Below are 11,716 nucleotides of genomic sequence, written 5' to 3'. Positions count from 1 at the left end.
TATTCAAACATATATAAATCCTGGGATTGAATGGCTGGACTGTGAAAAGACAAATAAATATCTCCCCTGCAGTGAATGAGTTAAATAAATATTGATTGATTATCTCATTCAATCCCAAAGACAAATTTCTACGTCAAGACATATAAATATAAGGGACCAAATTTTGGCATAAAAGGACCACAGCCGCTTCATAGCAACTGATGTTGGCGGTGCCAGTCCGGTGGGCGTCGCGAGGGCCACACATGAGGCAAGGATGCCAGGACTTGCTTTGATGAAGGCATGCAACAGACATGACAAAAGACATCCATCCATCCATTATCTGTACCGCTTCTCCTCACAAGGGTCGCGGGGCATGCTGGAGCCTATCCCAGCTGTCTTTGGGCAGTAGGCGGGGGACACCCTGAACTGGTTGCCAGCCAATCGCAGGGCACACAGAGACAAACATCCGCACTCACAATCACACCTAGGGGCAATTTAGAGTATCCAATCAACTTACCATGCATGTTTTTGGACTGTGGGAGGAAACCGGAGTGCCCGGAGAAAACCCACGCAGGCACGGGGAGAACATGCAAACTCCACACAGGGAGGCCGGAGCCGGGATCGAACCCGCGACCTCTGAACTGTGAGGCGGACGTGCTAACCAGTCGACCACCGTGCCGCCATGACAAAAGACATGTTATCAAAACTGAAGAAAAAAAATGCATATCTTTCAATTCTCAGTTTTGCTTTAGATATGGCATTAATAATATTGTATTTGTATTGTTGTGTAATATAGAGATTTTAATAGATGATGTCAGGGATTATCTCTATATATGTATTGAAAATGGTCTTAATGTGTTGTACTGTAGTAGTGGAAAACAGTTCTTTCCTGTCAATAGTCAGCCCTTCCCTCTGGCTAAAGCTTTGTGCAGCTGTAATTTCAAACCTATTATTTCCATCGCTGCCACTTGGGATTTCCAAGAATCGGACAGATTGTCACGTCCCACACTTTTTAATCTGCGCCACCACTGCGACTTGTGCTTTCCTGCTATGACAAACAGGAAAGATTGTTTAGGAGTTTTTCCAACATGGAGTGTTGTTGTCTTTGCTTGCTTACTTTGGACTGATTGTGTTGGTAAGTCAGAGAAAGATGCAGCTATGACAGCTACTATATATATCTTGCAAAATTCTGTGCTCAAAGGTCACATTAGAATTTTAAAATAGCCGGACACTCTTAGGTGTTTATACCTTTAATAGATTGAAAATGTTCAATTGTGTAAATATATGGTCCTTTTTCTACAGCATAGCACGCTAATGACAAGCCATTGTACCCCTCAATGTGCTCCATGTATGTTTGGATTCTCATTTTGTTTTTTCAATGAAATTTTGCAACACAGGGAAACGTATTGCGTGTGTTGGGTGAGGCTTCATGGTTTTACATTTTTTGTTTTGAGTGTCTACTGTTCACCAAATACCTCCTCGCAGGTTTCGGGGAAGTCATGCCGTGGAAACAAACTTCTCGGTGGCCATTGGAGGAGAAAATGCAAGTGCAGAATTCTTTGATGACAGGTGGTTATTATTGTATACGTGTGTGTGAATGAAAAATACACAACAAGGATTAAAATGACTGTATGATAACATTTCTTCTGCTCTAGTTTCCAGATCCCATGAACATGACAGAGGAGAGCATCTCCAGAAGAGGAAGAAGAAACGTGGCCTCAGCTTGAACTCATTCTGTGACTTCTGGTGTCTTAGAACAAAAACAAAAGTGTTCAACTTTTCTTTCTGAGCTCGTTATGATCTGTGTTGGGCAACTTACGGGCACGTGATGTCAAAGAAGAGAATTGACAAGTGTGTGACACGTGATGAGTGGTAGGACCAGAAACTGAACTCGTTGTGATGCAATGCTAGCATAGCTTCTCTGTCCAAGCTGCTCAGTACAATATGGCAAAATCAAGTCAAGTGAGCTTTTTACTTGTATGACAGGTCAAAGTATTAAAATGTTGCTTAAAAGATTGCATGTACAGTCAACAATGGTTTTATGAACCATTAGTTTCTTGAAAATAATATTGTTTTATCATGCTGCTATTGATAGATTGATAGTGTTGTTTTTGTTTTCCACCAGTTTGTCTGGGACTTCATGTCACTGTTAATGCTCCAAGAGGCGTTGCTGACCCTCAAATGTTGGTTTAAACAAGGGGGTCAGTATATGAACAGTAAGCACAAACACATCAGAGACTTTGGAAACAAACACGGGTCACTCAACTAATCAACATTGGTCCAAAGGTTACTATTTGTTTTAGGTATTTGTTTTGGTCAGACCTGCAGACTAGCATTTATTCATCACTAGTCGTGAAGCTTTATGTGAAGTGTGCAATAGTATTTCAGGCTGACATCTGCACCTTTTTAACGAAGAAAAGGACATTTGTGGATTAACGGATTAGGCTCTTGGGAACTCTGCAGAGGGTTTTTTTTCTTTCTTTTTTTTTAATCATAATGGAAAGTCAAGGGCGGCTTTAGCTTTTCCCCGCCCTTCTGCATACAAGTAAGGCTCTTGAGTTCAAGTGTTGCTTTGGTTGTGATTTTGTCTCTTTTCACCACAAAGGCTGGCCTCTACAGCATAGGAGGAAAGGCAGGACTTTTTTCCGTGCGGATACACAATGTCAAAAGAGTGACTTCTGCAACGTCAGATTTCAGCTTCCAAACTTTATACCGCTTTTTATTACACCACAACGTGTGATTCAACTTGTTGTTTGCACACACTCACACAATTTGTCTTTAGTTACAGACATGAGTTGTTTTACTAACTATTAAACCTTTATTTCGTGTTAGTCCCATTAAGACCATCGAAGCCTTAATGAGTGGATAAGGCGGCTAAGGCCATTGCTGCGGTATGTCAGCACGCCTGCCATATTGGATGTGGCAGATTGCGGTATGTATGTATCTGATGATGATGTATGTCAACTACTTATGTTTAGGATTTGTATAAGCACTGAACCAACTCATGTATTTTTCTAATGTTTTCAGAAATGTTTACAATATCAATGTATGTTATACTAATTGTGACAATCAATTGTGGCAGAGTGGTACTACGCAGCATTGGTATTGTGTCCAACTATTTCCAAGATCAGCAAACCAATGATATATACTGTAGCACACACTGTACACACAACATGCATCTCTGACAATGTGGAAGAAGAAAGAACTAATACAAAGCAAGAAACGACAACGGAACACAGTTAGCTAACAAGCATGCATGCAGTACAGTTGCAACACACTATTTGAAAGCACATATCTTAACACCCCCACTTGCCCTCACATTGTTCATCATTAATACTGAGGTAGTGTTTCAGTTTACCCAAGTCTTTCATCTTGAATTTTGGTTTTGTGGAGACGCAGTAAATGAGCCACAGACAGCAGTGGTCAAGCGCTAGGACTGACTTGAGCGGCACATTGATGTCCACATGAGCAGGTTTGAGTCGGTCTATCATCCACTCTGGTTTACCTCCAGTGTCCACCACAAAGCTTTTACCCCCTCAACTCACGACTCACAAAGCCCGTTGCCTTGTGGGTCGCATGCTGTAGCGTGGTGAATGTTCACCCTCAGACCCTCAGCGATTGCCGTCCACAGAGCTAATGTGAACTGCAAACCCCTGTCAGAGGTGAGGTCAGCTGCCATGCCAAAGTGGGCAACCCAGGAAGCGAAGAACGCCCAGGACACCTCAGCTAAAGTCATAGATGACTATTTGCTGGTCATCTATGGTGGTCCTGTCTACCATGGTGAGGAGGTGAGTGAAAGCTTGGGGCATGGCAGGGGTCCCACCAGGTCCACGTTCACATGTTTAAAACATCTTTCCGGAACTAGAAACGGTGCCAACGGTTTGGTATGGTGTTGTACCTTGGCCCGTTGGCATGCCATGCAGGAGCCAGCCCACATCCTGATGTCTGTCCTGAAGCCCAACCAGACAAACTTGGCCCCCACCAGTTTAGTGGAGGCCCTCACACTCAGGTAGGAAATGATGTCAAAACACAGTGCTGCCATCCAGCAGGCACCATGGGCCGCGTTGACTGATGGAGACATCACATATAAGTGTGGTGTGGCATTATCAGATGCCATGTCCTACTGATGCAGTCCAGTGGGCACGGTAGGCTTGAATGTCAGAGTCGGCACCGACGGCCTGATCGGCAGTCATGAGGAGGAGGAGGAGAAGCAGTCGACAATATAGTTGTCCTTGCCAGTCACATGCTGGATGCTTGTAGTGAAATCAGAAATGGTGGTGAGCTGACGTTGCTGAAGACTACACAATAGCTCCAAGGTGTTGGCCATGGCAAATGTCACCGGCTTGTGGTCCACGAAAACAGTGAACTGCCAGCCCTCTAAGAGAAATCTGAAGTGTCGGGTGGTGAGGAAGAGGCTGAGGAGGTCTCTGTCAAAAGTGCTGTACCCACTGTGAGGTCCAATGCGTCGGTCGCGAGGGCAACCAAGGGGGTGGGAGATGGGTACGTTCATCGTGCTGTTTGGGTCAACAAAACCTTGGTTGAGTCAAAAGCTTTGTCTATTCCCAGAACCAATCAACTTCATCCTTTGGCCCTTTGCCCCGCAGGGCCATGTACAAAGGCCACATTTATATTGAATGGGAGTCCAGTTTGATAAAGCAAAGTCTGCAAATTCTATATTATCTATAAAATTATGTCATAATGGTCAAGTATATTCAAAAGTCTATCATTATTCTATGATTATTGTTTAGTCTGAATCTCAAGAGATCTGGCTTTGACAAAAGGTACATGTCTAGCGACATTGAGTCCTCGTCAAAGGTTGTACTTTGACACATCCAATATGGCGGCGATATCCCCGTACAGTGTAGCACTCAAGTCGGAGTTAGCGTTTGTGTTTAAGGTTAACTTTCAAAACCTACGAGTTGCTGACGCCCACCAAATGAAGTAGCCAATGGAAATGGACTTTGAGCTTCGGGTTCCGCTCCTTCGCCGCGCCCACCGAGCGTGCCCCTGACAACCGTGCGAACGTGTCAGAGTTGTCTGCATGGCACGGTGGTGGCACTCACCCTTGCTCTTCTAGCGTGTTTGACCAGTCACCACACACAGCGTTGCACGCAGAGGCAGCCATGTCGGAGGAGAGCGACTTTGAGAAAACGCTCGCCTCAATCGGAGGAAAAGAGAGGATCTACTTGGTGAGCGATGCGGCAGAAAGGAATGGAGCGGGCGAAAGCGACACAGACGTAGTGCGCGAGTTTATTGGCGATTTGTTCGGCGACCGACGGCCTCCTTCCACCATCGCTGGGGGTGATCTAAGCCACGTCTGTCCTAAAGACTGCGGCGACAAGCCGCCCAAGGGCACGCCCGACGATTTAGACTCGGGAACCCGCCCGAGTGGTACTCAGAGAACAGTAGTACGGCAGGCGAGCAGCTCCAGCCGGCGCAGGGCCATCGACTGCCCCGCGATCGTGTTCCTCTTCAGGCAGACTTTCATCAGCAGCGAGGTGTGCTTGAAGGAGGTCCTCAAGGACATCAGGGCGCGCACCAGCGGCGTATTCCCGGCATTGATTGGATTAGTGCGCATCACCGCCGGGGAGGACGACGAGAGCCGCCGATGCGTGCAGCACCTGGAGACTCTCATTCGCAAGGTGTTCCCGCAACATCCGGCGGACACAATCTGGGTGGGCTCGTTCATCCCCGGCACACCAAGCAGCGTGCTTGACATCAAGAAGAACGTCTTCAGAGTCATATCTTATTCCCAAACTACAGGTGTGAACCAATTAGTACGCTTCAATCACAGTAGCATGCATTAAACACAGTTTTGTCCAGTCCTTATAAAGCAGCAACATTTTTTTGTTGCGGGGCACTCGTACACAGAAAATGTAAATATTATCACTTCGTCACGTTTACCCATGCATTTGGTTGTTGTTGATATAGCTATTTTTAACAACAAACTTAATTTGACATAGAATTCAATGAAAATAATTACAAGCAAATGTAGAACTATTGTCCAATTTATGTGTAGATATGATGGGGTGAAAATAGATTTTTGTAAACACAGTTAAAGTGAAGGAAAACGCCATTTTGGTCAACATTTCGACCTAAATGAAAATAACAAATCCATTAAGCAAGAAACATGAAGTTCTTGATTTAGGGTTCAAGCGCATGTATTTGCTATAGTGGATCACATTAAATGAAGTGGTGGGCTGCACATGTCCTAAATTAGATTTCCAGAAACCATGGATTCAAGTATTCCTAAAGTAGTGCTAAATTTTAACTTTGCGATTCAAAGGTCTTAAAATTTGTTACTGGATTCTTGTTTTACGGTCCAAGCACACAATACACCACAGGTGTCAAACTCGAGGCCCGCCACATCATTTTATGTGGCCCGAAAAAGCAAATCAAATGTGTCAACTTTCATGATGCTTGCTAAAATTGTCATATGTAATAAATAATAACGTTGAGGTATGGGAAGTATTTTCTTGTTGCATTATTACAGTAACTTGAACATTAGCTGATCAACCTATCAATCTTGACTTCTGATATCAAAACTAGTTATCCATCAATTTGTTATTTACTGGGGAGGTGATTAAACATTTACATGGTTTCACAGTAATAACGGCCCTCTAAGGGAAACTATAACTGCAATGTGGCCTGTGACAAAAAAAGAGTTTGACATCCATGCAAAACAAAGATTTCTACAGTGATGCAAAATTGAGGGGGAAAAAAACGTTTTAGGCATTGATGGTCTACATTGGCCTGACACCTCACGTACCCTTTGTAATGTCTGGAATTTAAAAGGGTCTTAAACTTAAAGTAAACCCCCCAAAAATGATTTGGAATGATATGTTCAATGTGCCTTCACTAGTCTAAACATGCCATTCTTATTAATGTTGCGTTTGTGGAATATGAGTTACCAGCAAAATCCACCTGTTTTTGGTTTTGAAGGGGCGACTGAAGATGACATCAAAGTTGCTCATTGCTCAGGTAATGACCAATCACGGCTCACCGGTTTTCTGAAGCTGAGCCATGATTGGTTGGTACCTGAACCCTGAGAAACTGTGATGTCATTTTCAGTCGACAGAAGTGACAAATGTCCGCCCCATGAGATGGCTAAAAACAGGTGGATTTTGCTGCTTAACTCATATTCCACAAACGCAATATTAATCAGAATGCCATGTTTCGACTAGTGGGCCTGCATAGAACATATTCTTGTAAGGAACATTTTGGGGTTGACTCCCTCTTTTAAAGGGTCTATGTCATGCTAAATCAACTTTTTGGAGCTTTTAGCCATGTCCAATGAGGGTGCACTCTGAGGGGGTGGGGTGGGGTGCCGGCTTCCCCGGCAACTATACTATTTACTGTTTTGTGGGTGGTGCGTGCAACAGCTGGCTTTTAGGACGGCATCATGAAAACAGAGAGGCAGTGTTTTTGGGAGCCAGGTGTCTTAATTCGGGGTTAAAAAATGGCTATCAAAATAACAAATATTTCATGAAAAATTAGATTGCCATTGTGCCAAAGGTACTATATAATCATATACATATCCCTATAGTTAAATGTGGAAATCTTAAAATGGCATGATACAGACCCTCTAAGATATTTACTGGGTACTTTATGTAGAAAAAGCATTTGATTACCAAAAATGAACACAAAAGTTGAATAGTCAATCAAGTAAATTTAGTCAAATGTCCATCCTGAAAGCAACAGTTACAAATGAAATATATCTAGATTAATAGTGCAACATGCTGCATGCAAACATGGAAACCGCTGTCATCTGTGAAAACCAAAATTGGTCAGGTAGACATATTGCAAGTAGAGTACTGTGTAAGACTCAATTCATATCCAGTATACTCACCCACAACTTAGGTAAGAAACTCATAACTTTAACAATACTTGCCAAAGCATGTACCGCTATGTCTCTTTTACGCCACTGTACTTCTTGGTACATGGTAATGGAAAACTGCATTGTCATTACAATTATTAACTGTCTTTTATAAGTGGTGAAAAGATCACATTCAAGGAGCGAACCATTTGCCCAAGGTGTTACAAGTGCACAACTAAATTGTTTCCCACTAGAAAACACTATTATAATTATTTAACATTCATTTTTTTGTTATTATTTTGTTTTACTTATTATTATTATTATTATTATTACACAGTGGCTGTCTGCTTTTGACTCTCTCTTCCCATTTGCATAGCGACAAAAGCCAGATTGTGAAATGTTAACATACATTTTTTCTACTATCTGCATCGAACCCAACATGTTTGCTTTACACTTTAGGGTCTTTAACCTGAATGAAGGACAACATGCAGCTTTGACTGCCCATCCCAAAAACAGAATACACTTTTCCTTTTCCTTGTGTTGAAGGTGATTATGTTGATTAAAGTAAAGGGCCATCAGCCATAAATTCACTAATGAGTGCTAACACCAGGCAGACAAATGAAAGTAGGTCAAAGCATGACATTCACAAGACCACTACTTCTTCCTGAAAAAAGTCCAAGAACAAAAGGAGCTTTCATGGGATAATAAAGAATTTAGGATAAGTTGTCAACTTGTTAAATGCTCATTATTGCCTTGCAGATATTACCCTGGATCGCAGGAACCTGCTTTTGTGGCCATTCCAGTGTTTGTTCAGGTCTAACAGAGGAGCAGCCAACAGTCCTCCGACAAGCAAGCGAAGAGGTTAGCACCAACATGTCAATGACAGGACTGACTGACATAAACACTCCCACACCATCTGTTTTCCAACCTTGATCCATTCGATCGCTACAACACTTTCACTTCTAAACTTATTCCATCTTAAATACCATGGGTGAAAAGCATGCAGGCAACACCCAGTTAAGATAACATGCTCTGAATCCTGTGAGGAACCTGTGTTCAAGGAGAGTAGTATGCATTTTTCACACAACAGTTTTCTTGTGTTTTGATTCACATTCAGAGAACATTACGGGTTGTGGGTGGGCATTTTCTTTTATAGCTTCCAGGTCAAAAATCACCTTTGGCTTCAACAGAAAAACAAAGAGGAAATCAAGTCAAAATGTTTTCTTTGCTATATGTTCTATGCGCCCGCACTATAAACACGGCACTGATTAGTATTGCGTTTGTGGAATTAAACAGCCAAATCCACCTATTTTTAGTCATCTCAAGGGCCATTTTGCCACTTGCTATCAACTGAAAATGGCATTGCAGTGCCTAAGGGATCAGGTAACCGCCAATCATGACTCACCTGTTAATCTGGGTTTGGTTTTGTGACGTTCACAAGATGAGCTCTTAGGCACTGTCATATGCATGTCTAGGCCTATTTTGGGGGGTGCCCAAGCACCCCTAAAGAACTTCAAACACCACCAAAATTTTAGACATATTTTTTTGTCCCGCATGTTCTTTTTAACAAGCTTCAAAATTGTAAACACCATACAATACATGGTTGGAACAGAATACTTAATACAACAAAAATACCGTACAACCCCTTTTACTTGAAAATTGTTTGATTCACCTCATGTCACCTTATGTTTTATTATCTTAGTATATCTTATTAGATATAAAATGCATTGCTTAGTTATCTGCGTTTTGCTTGATCATACAGCGAGAGCGAGACAAAGAGCATGGAGAAGGTTTTATGCACATGAGGAGACTGCCTTTCAAGAAAAAGTGGTAGAAAATGTATAAACGCATTAAAATAAGTGGTTCTCACACAGGAATCAATACAATACAATACAACTTTATTTATATAGCGCAAGCCGCCACTGTATTTAGTGACCGTTCCAACACTTGACTCGCTCCAGAGCAGGAGATGTTCAGTCTCTGCATCCGGACTGCAAATGAATGCCGCTTGCGTGAAGCCATCACTGGCGAATTTACCTGTATGAGCCCCAATCCCTATTGTTTATGGTCAACCAAGTGTCTAAATAAGTTAACCGCTAAGATGTTAAAACATGAAGGGCATTCATATTGGGTACTTTTTCGCAGCACCTTATTTATAACTGTATTTATTTTTTATTCTAGGTGACTCTGGAAGCGTAGAGGAGAGCATCCCTTTGAAAAGCAATTCCACATCTGCTGCGTCTAATGAACAATCAGTTGGAGCAGATGCCTGATGTCATGTGACCAAGAGCCCAACACTGACCAATAATGTTGGGACTCTTAAGGCAAGAAGCTGGTGTCGAGAGCCTTCAGGTTGTCACGCATGTTAATTCGTGGTGCTCAAGTTTCTCAGTGCTGAGCGAGACAGAACATCTAATACAGACTTGCCTTATCGTGACATTTAAATGCCGCCTTGCACATGTACACACTTTCAAGCAAGTACAATAGATTAGCATGCACAATGTTATTATTACCTGCTGACCAAAACTACTCGTGCATTCCGAATTTTGGGTGAAAGTTATTTGAGTTTCAGAAGACTGGATATTGGCCTTCAAAATCCAGTATCAACATAGTTATATTTTTGTTGAAAAGCTTATTTGTCCCGCGGGGCTGAATCACTTTCTTCTCTTTCACTCAAATTATTTAAAACATATTGTGCCTTAGATTTATGCTTTTCACAACCGTAAAAGTAAACTAATTTTCTCTATTGTTGTTGTATTTATTAGGTTTATAGATTGTCCAATGCATATTTGAATAAAAAATGTTCACAATTTTGGTCTTTTGTCTAAGATATTCACTTTTTATTTATGGTTGTTCTGATCCGATCGACATGATCAGAAATGGTGCCCGATCACTTTATTTTCAACTGATAGTATCGGCTGGAAAATATTGGATTTTTAAATTTCATTAATTTCTAAAGTCAGGAATAAAATATTTGAGTTCTTTACTTTATTTGATCCACTGATGATTTACAGCCGTATTTAAAGATATGGATACCTTTATTAAAAACAAACAACAAAAAAAAAAGACAATTGAGACAATTTGGATGTGGTCTTCCTTTTTCCTCTTCATTGCATTGCAGAGGTTCGGGTCTTGGTGTCTGCAGATATTCAACATCAAGTGACTTAGACTTAGGTGCAAAAAAATGGGATCGGACGATCTCAACTTTTTTTTTTTCATTCTAAGAACTTGTGCGAGGACTTCTCATCCCGAGATAGTAATTGTAACCAACGGCATCCGTTGCTAAGTGATCAAGTTAGTTTTATGAAGTGGAATATATTACTTACCGACTCTTTGTCTCTCATCATGTTTGATGATTGATGGCTGATCTTCTATGGAGGGTTGTTTGAGCCGGAATTAAGTAAAATAAGGCTGGGATAGGCTCCGGCACGCTCACGACCCTTGTTAAGATAAGCAGCACGGATGGAGGAAATTAAGTAAATTAAAATGTGAAATAAAATAATTACATAATTAAATAATATGATAATAGAATTTAACATATAGTTCATGACATTTGACATTTTTCCATAGTTTTTTTTATTTCATAGGAATTTACATAGTTTTTTAGATAATTACATTTCATATTTCGTCGGCCACATAGCATAACTGCCTTAGTCATATTTCAATGTTTTTGGAAAACAATTTAGAACAGAACACACATGGGTATTTTTTATTGAATTTTATTCCTTTTGCTTACTTGTTCACACAGCTGGTTGAGGGTTTTTTTTTTTTTTTTGTTAAAAAATCAATTAAAAAAAAACTATGTGTGTACTCTATTTTTTCCCAAAAGTTATGACTTGGCCAATTATGCTATCTGGCCGACGATTGATTAAATTGTCAAGTCAAAGTCAAAGGCACCGATTGATGAGGTGGTCACTGAGT

The 11,716-nt window shown here is 41.3% G+C and overlaps 1 protein-coding gene across 4 annotated transcripts; it reads left to right on the top strand.

Moving 5' to 3' along the window:
- Positions 1-2,283: 2,283 nt before the first annotated feature.
- Positions 2,284-10,605, top strand: LOC147138305 (uncharacterized protein C2orf72 homolog). Of its 4 annotated transcripts, none has more exons than XM_086048031.1 (7): positions 2,284-2,524; positions 2,812-2,911; positions 3,640-3,767; positions 3,845-3,988; positions 5,057-5,742; positions 8,555-8,656; positions 9,977-10,605. In XM_086048031.1, the coding sequence occupies exons 3-7, from the start codon at positions 3,718-3,720 to the stop codon at positions 10,066-10,068; spliced, it is 1,074 nt and encodes a 357-aa protein (XP_085904157.1). In that variant the 5' UTR covers positions 2,284-2,524; positions 2,812-2,911; positions 3,640-3,717; the 3' UTR covers positions 10,069-10,605. The 4 variants fall into 4 exon arrangements, with proteins under 4 accessions (XP_085904157.1, XP_085904154.1, XP_085904155.1 ...); XM_086048028.1 differs by having other exon boundaries at positions 3,611-3,767; XM_086048029.1 differs by lacking the exon at positions 2,812-2,911 and having other exon boundaries at positions 3,611-3,767.
- Positions 10,606-11,716: the final 1,111 nt, after the last annotated feature.

This window comes from Filicampus tigris, chromosome 12 (genome assembly GCF_054856515.1).
Source record: "Filicampus tigris isolate MCC_2025a chromosome 12, RoL_Ftig_1.0, whole genome shotgun sequence".
NCBI classification, from domain to species: domain Eukaryota; kingdom Metazoa; phylum Chordata; class Actinopteri; order Syngnathiformes; family Syngnathidae; genus Filicampus; species Filicampus tigris.
Note: the sequence above shows the minus strand (reverse complement) of the source record. Positions and strands in the feature narration are given on the sequence as shown.

What these genes read in the sequence shown, in the direction of transcription:
- LOC147138305 (XM_086048029.1), top strand. Translation starts at nt 3,718, where the DNA reads ATGACTATTTGCTGGTCATCTATGGTGGTCCTGTCTACCATGGTGAGG. An exon ending in ATCTTATTCCCAAACTACAG is followed by an intron (nt 5,743 to 8,554) that starts GTGTGAACCAAT and finishes ATTGCCTTGCAG; the next exon opens with ATATTACCCTGGATCGCAGG. An exon ending in TCCGACAAGCAAGCGAAGAG is followed by an intron (nt 8,657 to 9,976) that starts GTTAGCACCAAC and finishes TTTTTATTCTAG; the next exon opens with GTGACTCTGGAAGCGTAGAG.